This window comes from Thamnophis elegans, chromosome 4 (genome assembly GCF_009769535.1).
Source record: "Thamnophis elegans isolate rThaEle1 chromosome 4, rThaEle1.pri, whole genome shotgun sequence".
Classification (NCBI taxonomy): domain Eukaryota; kingdom Metazoa; phylum Chordata; class Lepidosauria; order Squamata; family Colubridae; genus Thamnophis; species Thamnophis elegans.
Genome location: NC_045544.1, coordinates 133,923,422 through 133,943,832, shown reverse-complemented (window position 1 = coordinate 133,943,832; position 20,411 = coordinate 133,923,422). Strand labels below are relative to the sequence as shown.

Genomic DNA, 20,411 nt, shown 5'->3' with positions numbered 1-20,411 from the left:
ATTGACTTTCCATGTCAGGTTGCAAAAGGCGATGACATGACCCCGAGGGACAGTGCAACCGTCATAAATATGAATCAGTTAGCCAAGCATCTGAATGTTGATCATATGACCACGGGGATGCTACGACGGTCATTAAGTGTGAAAAACGGTCCTGTCATTTTTTTTCAGTGCCATTGTAAACCTTGAACGCTCCGTAAAGGAACTGTTGTAAGTCGAGGACTACCTGTAATAAAGGCAGCCTTGAGACGAATGTTTTCCTTTCCGTTGTTTGCATCTATTCCTGGAGTTGCTGCTTCTCCCGTTATGCTTCCCTGCCTCCAGCAACCTTATGCTTTACAAATCCCATTATTCTCAAACTGCCCAAGGAGCTGCTGATTCAGTTCTACAGAGGAATAGCAATAGCAATAGCAGTTAGACTTATATACCGCTTCATAGGGCTTTCAGCCCTCTCTAAGCGGTTTACAGTCATTGAGTCTGTCATCTGCACCTCGATAACTGTCTGGTTTGGCTCTGCAACCCAACAAGGCAGACACAGACTTCAACGGATAATCAGAACTGCAGAAAAAACAATTACTACCAACCCTCCTTCCATTGAGGACTTGTACACTGCAGGAGTCAAAAAGAGGGCTGTGAAAAAATCTGCAGACCCCTCACATCCTGGGCATAAGTTGTTTCGACTCCCACCCTCAAAATGATGCTATAGGCCACTGATGATTAACTTTTTTGGGATTGGGTGCCAAAAGCAACGGGAGCACGGGGGGGGGGCATATGCATGCATGCCCATAATGCTATGCGCGCCTCCCCAGACTGCAATAGGTTTCCCATCACGGCTATAGGGCACTGCAGACCAGAGCAACTAGACACAAGGACAGTTTTCTCCCCAACGCCATCACTCTGCTAAACAAATAATTCCCTCCCCACTGTCAAAACTATTCACCAAGGCTGCATTACTATTACTATTAGTCTTATCGTTCCTATCCCGCATCTCCTCCCACTTATGACTGCAGGACTGTGACTTTGTGGCTTGTATCCTTACGATTTATATTTTTTTAGAGTTTTTTTTTTAGAGTTTTATTGGGATTTATATGCCGCCCTTTTCCCTGAGGGGACTCAGGGCGGCTTACAACCACAAGGGAGGGGGGTGCAGTGTCAAAAACAGAACAGTATGTGAACAAAGAAAAAATAGTAAAAACACAACTTTCATTCAGCAATCAAACACTCGGGCGGGTAAATTGGGAACCTATCCCCAGGCCTGCTGGGAGAGCCAGATCTTGAGGGCTGCGCGGAAGGTCTGGATAGTGGTGAGGGTACGGATCTCAACGGGGAGGTCGTTCCACAGGGTCGGAGCTGCAACAGAAAAGGCTCTCCTCCGTGTGGTTGCCAGTCGGCATTGACTGGCAGATGGAATTCGGAGGAGGCCCAGTCTGTGCGATCTAATTGGTCGATTTAGGGAGGTAATCGGCAGAAGGCGGTCTCTCAAGTACCCAGATCCACTACCATGGAGTGCTTTAAAGATGGTCATCAGTACCCTGAAGCGCACCCGGAGACCAACAGGTAGCCAGTGCAGCTCGCGGAGGACGGGTGTAACGTGGGCGAACCGCGGTGCGCCCACTATCACTCGCGCGGCTGCATTCTGGACTAGCTGTAGCCGCCGGATGCACTTCAAGGGCAACCCCATGTAGAGCCCATTGCAGTATTCCAGCCTAGAGATCACAAGGGCTCGAGTGACTGTTGTGAGAGCCTCCCGGTCTAGGTAGGGCCGCAACTGGCGGACCAGGCGAACCTGGGCAAATGCCCCCCTGGTCACAGCTGACAGCTGGTGGTCAAAAGTCAGCTGTGGGTCCAGGAGGACTCCTAAGTTGCGGACCCTATCTGAGGGGTATAAAATTTGACCCCCCAGCCTAAGCGTTGGTGTATTAGCCAAATTATTGGGAGGGAAGCACAACAGCCACTCGGTCTTGTCCGGGTTGAGTACCAGTTTGTTAGCACTCATCCAGTTCCTAACGGCCTCCAGACCCTGGTTCATCACGTCCACCGCTTCATTGAGTTGGCACGGGGCGGACAGATACAGTTGCGTATCGTCCGCATATTGGTGGTATTTTATCCCGTGCCTCCGAATGATCTCACCCAGCGGTTTCATGTATATGTTAAATAGTAGGGGGGATAAGACCGAACCCTGCGGCACCCCACATGTTAGGGGCCTCAGGGACGATCTCTGCCCCCCGACCAACACCGACTGCGACCTGTCCGAGAGGTAGGAGGAGAACCACCGTAAAACAGTGCCTCCCACTCCCACCTCCCGCAGACGTCGCAGAAGGATACCATGGTCGATGGTATCGAAAGCCGCTGAGAGGTCAAGGAGAACCAGGATGGACGCATAGCCTCCATCTCTGGCCCTCCAGAGATCATCGGTCAATGCGACCAAAGCGGTTTCTGTGCTGTAACCAGGTCTGAAGCCGGACTGGAAGGGGTCAAGATAACTAGCTTCCTCCAAGGCCCGTTGAAGCTGGAAGGCCACCACCTTCTCAACAACCTTCCCGATAAAGGGGAGGTTGGAGACAGGACGAAAGTTGTTTAGAATGGCTGGATCTAAAGATGGTTTCTTCAGGAGGGGTCTTAAGTACGGCGGGGAAGTGCCCCTCCCGAAGGGAGGCGGTCACAACCGCCTGGATCCAGCCATGTGTCACCTCCCTGCTGTTGGCAACCAGCCAGGAGGGACACGGGTCCAGAATACAAGTGGAGGCACTTACAGCTCGAATGGCCTTGTCCACATCCCCAGAGGCAACATCCTGGAACTCAACCCAGAGATGGTGTGGCAAGTGGTCCTCCTGTGTCTCGGCTGGATCTACTGCGGTGGAGTCCAAGTCCGATCGAAGCCGAGCTACTTTGTCCGCCAAGAATTGAGCATAGTCCTCAGCTCTACCCTGCAAGGGGTCTCCCGCATCCCTCCTATTGAGGAGGGAGCGGGTTATCCTAAACAGGGCGGCTGGGCGTGACTCGGCGGACGCAACCAAGGCAGAGATGTATGATCTTTTTGCAGTTCTTAGTGCTCGGACATAGCCCTTGGTGCAGATAGTTAAAAGTGCTCGGTTCGACTCGGACTTATCGGACCTCCACAGGTGCTCTAGGCATCTCCTCCGGCGTTTCTTCTCCCGGAGCTCCTCGGTAAACCAAGGAGGCCTCCGGGATCCACTGACCCGGAGGGGCCGTAGTGGCGCAATCCGGTCAAGAGACTCCGACGCCGCCGAATACCAGGCGGCGGCCAGAGTCTCCGCCGAACTGTGGGCGAGAGTATCAGGAATAACCCCAAGCTCCGTCTGGAACCTCAACGGGTCCATAAGTCGCCTGGGGCGGAACCACCTGGTCGGTTCCTCCTCCCTACGGTGGGGGTTTGGCCTCCGGAAGTCAAGCCTCAGTAGGCAGTGGTCTGACCACGACAGGGGTATGATCTCATTACCCCTCAGACCAAGATCACACATCCACTGCTCCGAGAGGAATACGAGGTCGAGCATGTGACCCGCTGCATGGGTTGGGCCCCGAATTACTTGGGTCAAGCCCATGGCTGTCGTGGAAGCCATGAACTCCTGCGCCCCATCAGAGCGTTCACCGAGCGATGGCAAATTGAAATCCCCCAGAACTATAAGCCTGGGGAACTCAACTGCCAGCTCGGCTACTGACTCGAGGAGCGAGGGGAGGGATGCTGCAACGCAGTTGGGAGGCAGGTACGTTAGCAGCAAACCCACTTGACCCTTGAGGTCCAACTTTATCAGCAGGGACTCACACCCGACAAGCTCCGGAGCAGGGACCCTACGAGGTAACAGAGACTCCCGGATTACAATAGCCACACCGCCACCCCTTCCCTGGGCTCTCGGCTGATGAAGCACCTGAAATCCCTCTGGGCACAGCTCTACAAGGGGGACTCCTCCTTCTGTGCCCAGCCAGGTTTCAGTAATACATGCCAGGTCTGCCCTCTCGTCGACAATTAAGTCCCGGACGAGGGGAGCTTTCTGAACAACAGACCTGGCATTTAGCGACAACAGCCTGAGACCAGGGTCCTGACTGCTCGCGCCATCTGGTCTTGGAGTGGGACTCAAAGGGCCGGAAGGAGGGATCTCTGTGATGTAGCGAACCCTCCTTCCCCGGTAATGGCCAGCCCTAAAGTCCCCGCCGTATCTGCCTCTCCCTGTCATGACCGCTATGCTCCGACCCACTCCCGTGGCCGTAGTCCCCCCAACCACCCCGGTACCCCCCGCCTTCCCTAGCAGGTCCTCCGAGCCAAGCATACTCAGACACTCACACAACCAGTCCCCACGTAATTATTAAAATACACAAATGCAACAATAATAACAATAAAAGTGGGTCACTCACACACTTACATACAATCCCATATACTCAACATACTAAAGATAGAAGGAAAAGGGAGAAAAAAAAGGAGGAAATAAGAAGAATAAAAGTAGCGCAAAATTGTTAAAGTGCGAGTTCAGGGAGAGCCAAATAGTTCTCAGCAGATGGCTCTGCAACAGACAGATTCTGGGAAAATCCAGAAAGTCCAGAGTAGTTGAAGGAAGCAGGGGGCTTTCTTGCATACTGCAAGTACCCCCGCTCATCTAATGGTGGCGCTCTCTGAGGCCAGAAGTCCAGGGTGGTATCAGGTAGCAGTGGCCGTGCCAGATGGAAATGCAGTCCAGAAGCCGCGCTCAAAAAAGAGTCAGATGTCGAACAGCAGAAGGCCCTGTAGAAGGCCCTGCAGCAGCAGCAACCAGGTGGGGGGGAGAATTCACCGAAAGGAGGGGCCAAGCCGAAGGGAACAATATTGATATTGTTTCCTGATTGCTTATTTGTACCCTATGACTATCATTAAGTGTGAATGATGATCCTGATGATCCTTGATGAATGTGTCTTTTTTTATGTACACTGAGAGCATCTGCACCAGAGACAAATCCCTTGTGTGTCCAATCAAACTTGGCCTGTAAAGAACTCTATTTCGGGACACTCTGCAATGCATGGCCTCCGCCGAAGATTGCCTTGAATCCCCTTGCAAAGGAAGACCCGTATTTTTTAAAAAAAAGCATTCCAGGTACTTGCAAACAAAACATATTAAGACAGTGTTTCTCAACCTTGGCCACTTGAAGATGTCCGGACTTCAACTCCCAGAATTCCCCAGCCAGCATTCGCTGGCTGGGGAATTCTGGGAGTTGAAGTCCGGACATCTTCAAGTGGCCAAGGTTGAGAAACACTGTATTAAGAGCTGCTTCCCACTTTCATCCCAAGACTGCAGCGTCCGTAGAGCACGCGCCATACCCGGGCAAGGCGGGGCCTCGAGGCCCCGCCCACCGCCGTTTCCGTGGAGAGAGGCCCCGCCCCCTCGCGCTGCCCCAATCACCGCCTCCTCCTCCTCCTCCTCCTCCTCCTCCTGACGGGACAAGATGGCGGCGCCCTTAGCCGCGGAGTTGGAGCGTCTCCTCAACCCGCTGCCCCGCGCCCAGCCTGACCCGGAGGACGACCCCGAAGAGGGTGAGGGCCGGCGCGGAAGTCCCCTCCCCCGGGTTGGGTTTTGCTCCTTCGACTCTTAAAAGGGGTTGGGGGGTTGAGATATGTTTGGGGGGGGCGGCTTCCACGTGGCTTTCCGACGTCGCCTCTGTACACGTGTTGTGTGTGTGAGAGAGCTGGGACGGGTGGGGGGGGGGCGCCTGTTTCGAACTCTGCTTCACCCTCTGTGCCCGTGTCTTGGCCTTGGGAGAGATCGGTGCCTTCCCACTTGGGGATGAGCCAAGGGATGGATAACTTGTGAGGGTAGGAGAGGCGATGGGTACGTGTGAAAGAATAAGAATAATAGCAGTAGACTTATATACCGCTTCATAGGGCTTTCAGCCCTCTCTAAGCGGTTTACAGAGAGTCAGCATATTGCCCCCAACAATCTGGGTCCTCATTTTACCCACCTCGGAAGGATGGAAGGCTGAGTCAACCCTGAGCCGGTGAGATTTGAACCGCTGAACTGCTGATCTAGCAGTAGCCTGCAGTGCTGCATTTAACCACTGCGCCACCTTGGCTCTAAAGAAGAAGAATAACAGAGTTGGAGGGGACCTTGGAGGTGTTCCAGTCCAACATCCTGCTTAGGCAGGAAACCCTGTACCTTTTCAGACAAATGGCTATCCAACATCTTAAAAACTTCCAGCTTCTGGAAGCAAGTTGTCCTATTGATTAATTGTTCTAACTTGTCAGGAAATTTCTCCTCAGTTCTAAGTTTCTTCTCTCCTTGATTAGTTTCCACCCATTGCTTCTTGTTCTAGGCCGAAGTCAGCTGGCCAGTGTGCGCATGCGTGCTGGAGCTGGCAGGGCAATGCCTCGCATGCCCTAACAAATGGCTCCATGTGCCACCTGTGCCACGCGTGTCATAGGTTTGCCATCACGGCCCTATACCGTTTCAGACAAATGGCTATCCAACATCTTAAAGACTTCCAGTGTCACAACTTCTGGAGGCAACTTCTGTTCCACTGTCAGGAAATTTCTCCTCAGTTCTAAGTTGCTTCTCTCCTTAATTAGTTTCCCTCAGGTGCCTTGGAGAATAGTTTGACTCCCTCTTCTTTATGGCAGCCTCTGAGATATTGGAAGACTGCTATCATGTCTCCCCTAGTCCTTCTTTTCATAAGACTAGACATACCCAGTTCCTGCAACCGCTCCTCATTTGTTTTAGCCTCCAGTCCCCTAATCCTCTTTGTTGCTCTTCTCTGCACTCTTTCTAGAGTCTCCGCATCTTTTCTACATTGTGACAACCAAAACTGAATGCAGTTTTCCAAGTGTGGCCTTTCCAAGGCCTTATAAAGTGGTATTAACAGTTCATGTGATCTTGATTCTCTCCCTCTGTTTATGCAGCCTAGACCTGTGAACTTCCTTGTAAAAGTGAAATGTCTCTGGAGAGTCCCAGTCATCCAGGTCATGGTTGTCCCAAAGGTGCTTTTTTCAAGAGGCAACTGGACTTTCTGTTTTTTTCTTTCACATTTCACTTCTCTGTCAAACTATGTAGTAAAGCTATATTACTATTACTATTAGACTTCTCCTCATTCCTATCACCCATTTCCTCCCACTTATGATTGCAGGACTAACTTTGTTGCTTGTATCCTTACAATTTATATTGATTGTTTCCTAATATGATTTGATTGCTTATTTGTGCCCTATGATTATCATTAAGTGTTGTACCTTGTGATTCGTGATGAATGTATCTTTTCTTTTATGTGCACTGATAGCATCTGCACCAAAGACAAATTCCTTGTGTGTCCAATCACACTTGGCCAAGAAAGAATTCTATTCTATTCTCCAATAAGCTTCTTCAGCTCTGATTGATCCTCCCATTCCCCACCATCCAGTCAGAGCTGAAGAAGCTTCTTGGAGGAGAAGTGAAATGTCTTCAAAGAAAAAGCAGAAAGTCCAGTTGCTTCTTGAAAAAGCATCTTTGGGTGTGAAAGAATGGAATGGAATAGAAATAGAAATAATAATAGAAATCGAAAAGAAAAGAGACTAGAACAGAATAGAACAGAGAAGAAAAGAAGAGAATAGAAAATAGGGAATGGAATGGGAATGGAATAGAAATTTAGAATAGACTAGACTAGAATAGAATAAGAAATGGAATAGAATAGAATAAGAAAAGGAATAGAATAGAATAGAATTCTTTATTGGCCAAGTGTTGGACACACAAGGAATTTGTCTTTGGTGCATATGCTCTCAGTGTACATAAAGAAAAATAAAACGCATTCATCAAGAATCATAAGATACAATACTTAGTGATAGTCATAGGCAATCAAATTATCCTAGGAAATAAATAAAACAATATAAATCGCAAAGATACAAGCAATAGCAATAGCAGTAGACTTATATACCGCTTCATAGGGCTTTCAGCCCTCTCTAAGCGGTTTACAGAGAGTCAGCATATTGCCCCCAACAATCCGGGTCCTCATTTTACCCACCTCGGAAGGATGGAAGGCTGAGTCAACCCTGAGCCGGTGAGATTTGAACCGCTGAACTGCTGATCTAGCAGTAGCCTGCAGTGCTGCATTTAACCACTGCGCCACCTCGGCTCTAATGGAGATTAGAGCACAAGCAACATGGTTATAGTCATAAGTGGAAAGAGATAGGAACTAGAAAGGAAGAGAATAATAATAATAATACTGTCTTAGTAAATAATTGTTGTGGGAATTAGTTGTTTAGTAGAGTGATGGCATTCGGGAAAGAATTGGGAAACATGGACTGGAACTGGAACTAGATTTCCCCTGCTAGATGGAAGGGGCAGGGATAGGTTTCGAAGTTACGGTATTCTGCTTAAAGGACACCGCATCCCTTATTCTTTATTGTATGAAGGTTTATTTTTCAACTTTCTACCCCAGTTTTCAGAAAGCCTTGAGGTCTTCTGATAACCTAACATCCAAATATTAACCATCTTCAACTCTTAGCTTTTCTTCATGCTCAGCAGGCTTGATTGGCTGCTGCCACCTGGTGTAAAATGCTGGTCTTTGGCTAGATCAGCAGTGTTTAATTGACGGCTGATTAGATTAAAAGGTTCATTATTTTTAATTAGCAAATTGGGTAGCTGATTATCAAAGATACCTAGATATTACAAAGATAATATGAAAAATGGCTGGGTCAGGCCTTTTATTAGAAGAGGCCTCTTCTCTCTGTCCACATGAAGAAGAATGACTCTTCTCAAATCACGCTGGCTGGGACAAATGTATGTATTGTCCTTTTTTTAAATGGCATTTTAATCATAGGCTGTTTTATGACAACTCATCTGGCATGATTGAAATTAATCAGCCCAGGCTTCCCTGTTTGAGGGATATTCATACTTTACACCATTTGTGTCTGAACCAGTTAAGAGTCAATAGTACTGCCTCTCCGAAGCAAATTCTTTCTCCAGTGGTTAAACACAGTTCAGTGGTGGGATTCAAAAATTTTTACTACTAGCTCAGTGAGCGTGGCATGGCTTGATGGGCAGGGCAGGGGAAGGACACTGTAAAATCTCCATTTCCACCCCACTCCAAGGAAAGGATACTGTAAACCCTCCATTCCCACCCCACTCCAGGGCAAGGATATTGTAAAATTATTTATTATTTATTTCCATTCCTACCCCATTCCAGGGCAAGGATACTGTAAAATTTCAATTTCCAATCCCACTCCAGAGTAAGGATACTGTAAAATCTCCATTCCCACCCCACTCCAGGGGAAGGACACTGTAAAATCTCCATTCCCACTCTACTCCAGGGGAAGGATAGTGTAAAATCTCTATTCCCTCCCCTCTCCAGGGGAAGGATAGTGTAAAATCTCCATTCCCTCCTCACTCCAGGGGAAGGATACTGTAAAATCTCCATTCCCTCCCCACTCCAGGAGAAGGATACTGTAAAATCCCCATTTCCACTCCACTCCAGAGCAATGATAGTGTAAAATCTCCATTCCCACCCCACTCCAGGGGAAGGATACTGCAAAATCCCCATTCCCTCCCCTCCCCACTAACCTGCTTTCCAGCTCCGTTCTCCTGTGCAGGGCAACAGAAGAAGTCCTAGCCAATCAGCTGGGACTCGGGAGGCAGCCAGAGGTGGTATTTGCCGGTTCTCCGAACTACTCAAAATTTCCACTACCAGTTCGCCAGAACCGGTCAGAACTGGCTGAATACCACCACTGATAATGTTAGATTGGAAAGGTTTGTTATGACTTCCTTGGAAGTGAAGGGGGGAAAAATCTTACATCAGATCCAGCAATCCAGGTCAAGCTTTTAACCTTGAGAGCCATTTTACAAAGTTTTGGTAGAGGAAGTCTTTATTACAGTGAGATGGTGGCAAACAAATCTAATAAATACAGCTCGACTTACAACTTTTCATTTAGTGACTGTTCAAATTTACAACGGCACTGAAAAAAAGTGACTTAGGACCATTTTTCACACTTACAACCTTTGTAGCATCCCCATGATCATGTGATCAAAATTCAGATGCTTAGCCACTGGTTCATACTTATGACCGTTGCTGCGTCCCAAGGTCACGTGATCCCTTTTTGCAACCACCTGACAAGCAAAGTTAGTGGGGAAGCCAGATTCACTTAACAACCGGGTAACTAGTTTATCAGCTGCAGTGATTCCCTTAACAACTGTGGCGAGAAACATCATAGAATGGGGCAGATCTCACTTAACAAACGTCTCACTTAACAACATGTGATTTTGCCCCCATTTTTATGACTTTTCTTACCCCAGTTGTTAAGTTAGTAACACGGTTGTTAAGGGAATCTGGCTTCCCCCATTGTCAGAAGGTCTCAGAAGCTGATCACGTGACCGCAGGGCCTGGCAACCGTCATAAATATGAACTAGTTGCCAAGCATCTGGATTTTGTTCATGTGACTGTGGGGATGCTACAGTGATTGTAAGTATGAAAATTGGTGATAGGTCACTTTTTTCCAGTGCTGTTGTAACTTTGAACAGTCACTAAGTGAACTGTTGTAAGTCAAGGGCTACCTGTATATCTTTTTTGGGGGGGGGGGTGTCTAGCAGAGTTGGCAGGGAACATATTCAGGGATGCCGAGTTTTTTCTTTTCCTGCTATAATATTTCCATGCTTTTTTGATTGGCAACTTGGGTGCTGAATATCCCAAACCTTGGAAGATGGAAATATGCTGGAAATATTGCAGGAGTTGTTGAAGTTCACAAATCTTCAAGTTGTCAAGTCGGGAGACCCTGGGATTAGCTTGAGACTTGATTGCTACCTTTGTAATACCACCCTCAGCTTGATAATTGAATTAACCTATTTGTTCTGACCGAGGCTTCCCCAGCAGCATGAAGCCGAGTCCTCGTCCTGATAAACCCCTTTTATTTAATTGACAGTGAATTCCTCTCCAGCAAAGTCTTTCCTTTCCCACAGTCTTTCAAGATAGGTCACAACTACCAGGCTTAGAGAGGGGCCAGGCCCATATCTTTCGAAATACTTGCCAAGAATGCAGGAATAAACTAATTGTCTCCTGCAAACACCCCTCCCCTTTCGCTCCTCTTTTATTCCCTATGGGAGGTTCACTGTCCACCTGTGGCCTTACTCCCAAGTCGACCCTTTTTCTTTAGCTGTTCCCTTCGTCTGGAAACTCTGCGCATGGGCACACTGGAAACAGGCTCCAGCTGTTTGTCTGCCTCACTGATGTCTGACTCTGTAGGCACCTGATCACTGCCAGACAGCCTCGGCCCCCTCTTAGCCTCCTCTCTGCCTCTGACGCAGAGCCCTCGTCCGAGCCTTCCCCAGCCTCCAGGACTGGCCCATGTTCCTCCCCAACCTCCTCACTGTCCGAATCTGCTGCCAGCTCTCCTGTTGGGCACAACCCTTATTTTCTGGAGTTGTAAGATAATATTGCATCACAACGTATTAAATTGATGGGACCCATGGCACCCTGCTACAAGGATCTGATGAGAAAGGAGGAGATTGGATGACCCGGAATCTGAAACTCACCACCTCTCGGTTTTTCCTCTGTACAGCTACGGCAGCCAAAGTGATCGACAAATTTGATGAAGGAAACCTCGATCAAGATATCCTTTCTGTGGGTCGAATACGTAAAGGAGTTGCCTCTCAGCTTTTGGATGCTGATAAGCGGTACCAGGGGAAAGCCACAACCCGCAAAGCCTTAGAAGAAGAGTTGTGGGGCGCAGCTGAGCTGCCAGGTGAGTTGTTTGCCTGGTTTTATTTTCTAGCCAAACTGCTGTGGTTTGGACAGCCACGGGCAGGTTGCGTGACCCGTCAAAACTGCGGTCGACAAAAGCGCGCTCGACAAAAGCGCGTACCTGACGTCATCAGCAGCGTGATGAAAATTTTTTAAAAACAAATTACATTAAAATTAAAATAAAATTAAAGCAAGCCGATTCACATAAAGGTAAGGGTTAGGTTTAGGGTTAGGGTTAGGTTAAGGGTTAGGGTTAGGTTTAGGGTTACGTTAAGCGTTAGGGTTAGGGTTAGCGTTAGGTTAAGGGTTAGCGTTAGGTTAAGGGTTAGCGTTAGGTTTAGCGTTAGGTTTAGGGTTAGGTTTAGGGTTAGGTTTGGGGGGGTTAGGGTAAGGTTTTCGCTTTAATTTTAAATTTACCGCTCACAGCGCAATGTTTTCGTCGCGCTGTGATGATGTCACGTACGTGCTTTCGTCGAGCGCGCTTTTGTCTACCGCGGTTTTGTGGTGGAACCGCAGGTTGCATCTATCTTGTGGTGCTTCGGTACTCATCATTAATTGGTTCCAGGAGGTGTGAGGAGCACCAAATAATTTTTCCCCGTAGGAAATAATGTGGTCAGTCTCAAGGCAGCCGACACTGAAAAGTTCTAGCTGGTGTTGTTGAGTTACCAAGCAAACGATGACGATGAGGACCAGGAGGAAATTTTTGCATCAAAAAGCTTTTGAGTACCAAATTCAATGAGTTTCAGAGTATTTGAGTACCAAGGTACCACTGTATTTATACTGTCCTGGTTCAAAACATTTCAGGGATTTGTGTTGCATAAAGTAGCACGTGAGTCTTTTAAGAAAATGATCCAAGATTATTATTATTATTATTATTTTCAGGAAAAATCAAAATAGCTAAAGCAGCTTTATCTTACTGCTTTTAGAAAGTTAGTTAAAAAGTTTCCTTGTGTGTGCTTTCATATCCTTGCTGGTGAGGGAGAGGCACTCTGACAGAACGGTTGCAGTTGGAAATTGCTGTACAGGTAATCCTTGATTTAGTATATTGTAGTGTAATTTAGTTTTGTTTTGTTTATTGTCACTGCACATCGCACAACGAAATTAAATGCCATCTTCAGTGTACGTTATACTATAAAAATAGAAACATAAACACACATCCTTCACATGCTGTATAATTGAAATTGAAAACCCAATATTGCATTAATATTGCATTATACCATAGAATTCAATATAGTTACTGCTCTGGGATAGCTGTTTTTCAGTCTATTTGTCCTTGTTTTTTATTGCCCTGTACCGTCTGCCGGATGGCAATAGTTCAAAAAAAAAAAAAAAGGATGAGATGGATCTTTAAGAATGTTTTGAACTTTCTTAAGGCAGCGGGAACTATTAAGCTCTTCCAAGGAGGGGAGAGGGCAACCCACGATCCTCTGGGGAATGACGCTGACCCTCTGCGCTGTCCTATCTGCCACTGTGCAATTGGCAAACCAGACACCAATGCAGTAAGTTTTGCTGTACAGGTAATCCTCGATTTACAGCCACATTTGAGCTCAAAATTTCTGTCATTAAGCAAGGCAGTTGTCTTAAGCGACTTTTGCCACAATTATGAAGTGAACCATGCAGTTGTTAAGCAAATCTGGCTTTCTCCCCATTGACCTTGCTTGTCGGATGTTACCTGGGAAGGTTACAAATGGTGATCGCATGATCCCTGCGTAGGACAGTCTTCTTCAGAATTGTTTATCCAAGGACTCATGCGATCACCCATTTGTATGCAGAATCCCCCCCCCCCCAAATGCAGGATACTCACAAGATTTGGGATCTGCAAATCATACGTACGTGCCAGTTGCCAAGTGCCCGAATTTTGATCATATGGCCATGAGTAGGCTGCAACAGCCGTGAGTATGAAAAACAGCTGTAAGTCACTTTTTTCAGTGCTGTTCTAACTTTGAATGGTCACCAAACAAATGATTGTAACTCAAGGACTAACTAATTTCCTGAGCCACTTCTTAGGAATGACACAATGGTTCGGCTCATATTTTAAAATTTGCTTTCACAGGAAGAATGATGTACAGGTAATAGCAATAGCAATAGCACTTCAGACATATATACCTCCAAAGTGCTTTACAGCCCTGTCTAAGCAGTTTACAGCCTCTTGCCCCCCAACAATTTTACCCACCTCGGAAGGATGGGAGGCTGAGTCAACCTTGAGCCGGGTGAGATTCAAACTGCTAAATTTCAGGCAGCCGGCAGGCAGCAGAAGTAGCCCGCAGTACTGCACTCTAACCACTGTGCCACTGCGGCTCATCCTCGACTTGCGACCCAATGGATCCCAAAGTTTCTGTTGCTTAAAGCTAGAGATTTGTTAAGAGAGTTTTGTCCCATTTGGGCCCTTTTTTGACACATTCGTTAAGCGAGTCACCGCAGTTGTTAAATTAATAACATGGTTGTTAAGTGAACCCAGCTTCCCTACTGAGTTTAGCAATAGCACTTAGACTTATACACCGCTTCACAGTGCTTTTACAGCCCTCTCTAAGCGGTTTACTGAGTCAGCTATATTGCCCCCAACAATCTGGTTCCTCACTTTACCGACCTCGGAAGGATGGAAGTCTGAGTCAACCTTGAGCCAGTGAGACTCGAACTGCCCAAAAATTGAGCGCATGACCTTGGGACAGTGCAACCGTCGTTAATATGAATCGGTTGGCAAGCGTCTGCATTTTGATCACGTGACAATGGGGCTGATGCAATGGTTGTAAGTGTGAAAAACAGTCGCAAGTCACTTTTTTCAGTGCCTTTGTAACTTCGAATGGTCTCTAAACAAACTGTTGTAAGTCGAGGACTACCTGTTGCAAGCTATCCATGCATAAACGGCCTGGGTAGACATGCCAGCAAGAGGAATTTGGACTGCAATTTTTTTCCTCTTGAGACCTAGAGAGATGAATGCCAACGTGAGCAAATGACCAGTGGCATTGTTGGCTGGCATCTCCTGGGATTAAATTTATTCTCTTCGCTTCTGTCACCTTTTGGGGATCTGCCAAAGAAAAACACACGTTTGGCAGCCCTTGACCTCTCGATGCCATATGTTGGGGGAGGGGTGTCATATAGGGAGCAGGAGGTGTACCCCATTTATGCCCAAGTGGCTGGTATCTGGCATCAGTTCTTTCAGAGCTGAAGTTTCTTCAGGACTGTTAATGAACCGTGGGCAGCGTGAAATGATAGCTGGTTCTATCCCGTCAGACTGCTCCGCGAGTTTAAAGCAGGGGTGCCAAATTCAAGGCCCGGGGGCCGGATACGGCCCGGGGGGTGCTTAGATCTGGCCCACAGGGTCTCTCAGCGAAGGACTAGCCTGTGGTGCCTCTACAAGCGAGAATGGAGCTTGGAAGGGCCACGGGCGACCTTCCCGAGCTCTGCTTTCGCTGGCAGAGGGTTGCAGGAGGCCGTCGCAGTCAAAAACGGAGCTCGGGAGCCTGTTTTTGCTGGCAAAGGGCTTGGGCTGCCACAGCACACACGCACACACCGACACGAGTAACGTTGAGCTGGCAACGCCCAGCCCAGCCATACCCGCGCTGACCCCCTGAGGTCAAACACAATCCTGATGCGGCCCTCAGTGAAATCGAGTTTGACACCCCTGGCTTAAAGTGAGGGAGGGAAGGGTCTTCGGGGCCTTCATTAGAATTCTCTCTTTAAATATTCTGGTTTAAAACAGTGTTTATCTTCCCAGGCTCTTTAATTTGAAAAATGTCTTCTCCTGCCGCACGCCTCTCCTTGCTGCCTCGTTTTATTAATGGCGTGACTTTTATGATATATTTGAGTTATTCCTCCGATGTCGTAATATCTGTTGCATAACGGATGGTATGCAAACACTTTAAATAATAAAAGGATAACAGAGGCCTGTTTCTTATTGACATAAATTGACCATGTTATGATGTGGAGCACTAGCAGAGAGCATTCTCTCCCATGGCCCTGTTCTTTGATCAGTCACACCATACCTGCAGCCTGGAATACAAATAAAGTAAGTTCCCCATTTTTTTTCAGAGTATAGATTTTATCGTGACTGGTGCCCTGCCAGACGTTTAAAGATAAAGGTTCCCCTCGCGCATATGTGCTAGTCGTTCCTGACTTTAGAGGGCGGTGCTCATCTCTGTTTCAAAGCTGAAGAGCCAGAGCTGCCCAAAGATACCTCCTTGGTCATGTGGCCGGCATGACTAAACGTCGAAGGCGCACGTAACGCTGTTCCTTTCCCACCAAAGGTGGTTCCTATTTTTCTACTTGCATTTTTACCTGCTTTCGAACTGCTAGGTTGGCAGAAGCTGGGACAAGTAATGGGAGCTCACTCCGTTATGCGGCACTAGGGATTTGAACCGCCAGACTGCCAACCTTTCTCATAGGCAAGCTCAGCATCTTAGCCACTGAGCCTCCACGTCCCTGCCAGACGTTTGCACATTAAAAATCAAAATTTATATCTGTAGAGTCTATGCAGGTAGTCCTCAACAACAGTATATTTAGTGACCAAAGTTACAACTGCATTGAATAAAAAGTGACTTACGACCATTTTTCACCCTTGTGACCCTTGCAGCATCCCCATGGCCACGAGATTTACATTCGGATGTTTGACAACTGCTTCGTATTTATGACGGTTGCAGTGTCCCAGGGTTACGTGATCACCTTTTCTAGCTTTCTGGCAAGCAAAGTCAACGGAGAAGCCAGGTTCACCCAACAACTGTGTTACTCACTTACCAACTGCTAGTGATTCACTTAACAAGCAAAATGGGACAGAACTCACTTAACAAATTTGTCACTTAGCGGCATAAATTTTGGGCTCAATTGTGGTCGTAGGCCGAGGACTACCCGCATAGATTTTCCTTACAAATTCCAAGTAGTCCTCAGGTTACAACTGTAATGGAGCCTGCCCTTTATCGTCTTCAGTCGTGATGGTCCTAAAGGGGATCACCCATGTGACCAACCTGATTTTATATCCTTTGTGTGTGCGTGTGTGGTAGTCGTTAAGGGAATGTGGCAGTTAAGAAGTGAACCAACGGTTGGCCATGGGCTGATTTTGCTAAAAACCAGAAATAAATGCCAGTTTTTGGTAAACCCGTTGTAAAATGCCGTCACATGACTGCAGGACTCTACAAACTGGCATAATGTGGGCTGGTTAATGGGGTTGAGGACCCAGATAGTTGGGGGCAATATGGTGACTCTGTAAACCATTAGAGAGGGCTGTAAAAGCACTATGAAGAGGTATATTAAGTCTAAGTACTATGCTATTGCTATTGATGAGCACTCCAGTACTTCACAGGACCAGGGAATAGTGCTTGTTGGAACCTTGGAACTGGATTGTAAGAACTCCCAGGGAAGTCCACTGCTATTTGAAGTAGCTGCTAAGTGACCGGCTATAAGTCAAGGACTTAGTTTGCTGGTCCTTCTTTTCAGCCCAATCCTTGGGTATTTTAATTGCCGCAATGGTATCATCGGCACTTTGAGGTAATTTGGAAGAACCAAACTTCTAGCAGAAGAAAGTAGCTATTTACCGAAGATCAGTACATTCTTGGCGCAATAGTTCAGTTGGTTAAGATGCTGACATCCTGAGTTTGAGACCCTAATGCCACACGATAGCAGTAATAGCAGTAGACTTATATACCGCTTCATAGGGCTTTCAGCCCTCTCTAAGCGGTTTACAGAGTCAGCATATCGCCCCCAACAACAATCTGGGTCCTCATTTTACCCACCTCGGAAGGATGGAAGGCTGAGTCAACCCTGAGCCGGTGAGATTTGAACCGCTGAACTGCTGATCTAGCAGTAGCCTGCAGTGCTGCATTTAACCACTGCGCCACCTTGGCTCTTCGATGGCATGAGCTCCTGTCCTTGCCTGCTAGATCCTGCCAATCTAGCAGTTTGAAAGCATGAAAGTGCAAGTAGATAAATAGGTACCACTTCGGTGAGAAAGTTACAGCGTTCTGTGCGCCTTTGGCATTCTTGTGGCCCGCCAGCAGAGCTAGTGGCAGACTCAGATAGTGAGGCGGTTGGGGAGGAACATGGGCCAGTCCTGGAGTCTGGGCAAGGCTGTGACGAGGGCTCTGTGGGAGGCAGAGACCGGGCCATGGCCATCCGACAGTTATCAACTGCCTTCTGAGTCGGAGATCAGTGGGGCAGAAGAACAGCTGGAGCCTGTTCCCGATGTGCGCATGCGCAGAGGTGCTAGGAGAAGGGAACAGTTGAGGAACAAGGGCCAACTCGGGAGTAAGGCCACAGGTGAATGTGAATGACCCCTCCCATTGGGAATAAAGAGGAGTGAAAGGGGAGTGGAGTTTGCAGTATAAGATGCACCAAGATTTTGAAGTGGCAAATTTTTAAAGGTTTTGCACTCTGCAGGCCTCCCAAAAATGGCCCATTTTTTTGTGAAAACGGGCCCGTTTTTCTTCAACAAAAGGGCATGAATAGCCTTTAGGAGGCTTGTAGAGTGTTCCTGGGGGGTGGGGGGCAAAAACAAGGAAAAACAACCCATTTTTTTCAAAAACAGGACCGTTTGTTTCCAAAAAAGGGCATGAATAGCCTATAGGAGACTTATAGCATGCTCCTGGCAGCTGGGGGGGGGGAGGCAAAATTGAGCAAAAAAAAGGTCTGTTTTTCATCTATTTCTGCCCTCTCCAACCCCCAAGAGCACTCTTGAAAGCCTCCTAAAGGCTATGCAGGGCCATTTTGGTGAAGGGGGCGGGGTTTCGGGTGGCAAAAAATAATAATGCTGTATTCACGGTATAAGACGGACCCAGATTTTCAGCCTCTTTTTTGAGGGGAAAAAGGTGTGTCTTATACTCTGAAAAATACGGCAGTTTGTTTAATTAGTGTGAAGATTTGTTTGTGACTCTCAGAGACTCCTTGCCAAGTATTTCCGTTTGGAAGATATCGACCTGGCAGCTCTCCAAGGCTGATAAGGTCTGTGGTTGTAAATTCAGCCTTGAAAGACTGTTTGCTGGGGCTTTGCTGGATGTGAACGAGAGGAATTCACATTAGCTTAATCAAAAGGGGGTTTGTCAGGATTAGGAGTCTGCTTCGTGGTTTTGTGAAGCCTTGGTCAGAACAGGCATATAGCCATGCTGTGTTTGGACAATGCTGGCTCCCTTGACTAAGAAAAGGAGGTGAGCAATGTTCCAGCTGCTCAGCAGAGCGTCACACAGGTGCTGTATGTGCCATGCGCGGAAACGCCAAAGACTTAAAAAGGTTCCACCACAAAACCGTGGTCGACTAAAGCGCGCTCGACGAAACCGCGTACCTGACGTCATCACAGCGCGACGAAAAAAGCACGCTGTGAGCTGTAAAGCTAAAATTAACGCGTAAACCTAAACCTAACCCCCCGAAACCTAACCCTAACCCTAAACCTAACACTAAACCTAACCCTAAACCTAACCCTAAACCTAACCCTTAACCTAACGCTAAACCTAACGCTAACCCTTAACCTAACCCTAACCCTTAACCTAACCCTAAACCTAACCCTTACCTTAACGTGAATCGGCTTGCTTTAAAAGCGCTTTTTAAAGCGCCCTTTTTTCTCCGCAGTCGTATTTGTTGCACTGCTGATGATGTCAGGTACGCGCTTTAATCGGGCGCGCTTTAGTGGACCGCGGTTTTGTCGTGCCACACTTAAAAAGACCGATAAGGAGTTCCGGCGGGCTGGTGGGCCCTCCGGAGCACTGTAACGGAATAGTATCCAGTGCTCCGGGCAGGCTCCGGTACGCCTATACTGGGGCATACTGCCTAAACCCACCACTGATACATACAAACACACACACACACACACACACACACACACACACACACACACATGGATCTTGCAGGAACTGTATCTTTCTCATGTATAACACCTCCTACCCTCTTTATGAAGACATGGGTAAGGGAATCACTTTGTAATGCTCACCCATTATCTCATTATTCAATGGGAAAGGCTGTCAGCTAATCAATGGCTCTTTTAATCAGTCCGGCTCCTGCGGTGGATAAGCGGGAGTTTGAGATTTTAATCTGCTGGAGACTTTCCAGTGGTCCCTTTGGGCCAAAAACCCTGAGGTTGGTATTCTACGTGCCTCGTAGAGTGGAAAATGTAAGAAGTGATGCTTTTGGGACGAGATGCGTGGAATGTACCCTGTTTCCCTGAAAATAAGACCTCCCTGGATAATAAACCCAATCGGGCTTTTGCGCACATCCCCTAAAATAAGACACCCCCCAAAAAAATATTGCAATACAGCAGCTGCCATGAGGTGACCACGCTGGCCACCTCCTGTACCTCAAAAATAATAAGACCTCCCTTGAAATAAGGCCAAGTGGTTATTTCGGGGCGGGGGTGTTAAAAGAAAATAAGACCATGTCTTATTTTCACAGAAACACAGTATGTATAATTTCTTTAACTTTAATAGCCCCAAATCTCTAGAGGGTATTGTATGATTAATTAGGTTTATTGAAATTTCCAGGCTTGTCAACATTGTAAGGCAGGGGTGTCAAACTGGATTTCCTCGAGGGCCACATCAGCATTGTGGTTCTCCGTCGAGCCGGGGGGTGGGAGTGGGGTAGGAGACGGGACGAACGTCTCCTGCAGCACCCTGCCGGTGAAAACGGGGCATGAGGGGGGCCCTCGCGCAGTTCCTCTGCACCCCGACTTGGCCGGCAAAATGCTGCAAGAAGCATCCAGACTGAAAGCAGTGGGCCTCGTGCCCCATTTTGGCTGCCAGAGGCACCACGGGCCGATCCTTTGCTATTTCC

General features: G+C 47.6%; 1 protein-coding gene across 2 annotated transcripts in view; it reads left to right on the top strand.

Annotated features, from left to right (window-relative positions):
• The first annotated feature begins 5,394 nt into the window (after positions 1-5,394).
• AATF (apoptosis antagonizing transcription factor) overlaps positions 5,395-20,411 on the top strand; it is a 112,766-nt gene continuing 97,749 nt past the window's right edge. For both annotated transcript variants that reach the window (XM_032216582.1, XM_032216583.1), the window contains exons 1-2: positions 5,395-5,514; positions 11,488-11,670. In XM_032216582.1, the coding sequence (XP_032072473.1) occupies positions 5,427-5,514; positions 11,488-11,670 (271 nt within the window). In that variant the 5' untranslated portion in view covers positions 5,395-5,426. The remainder of the gene's footprint in view (positions 5,515-11,487; positions 11,671-20,411) is intronic.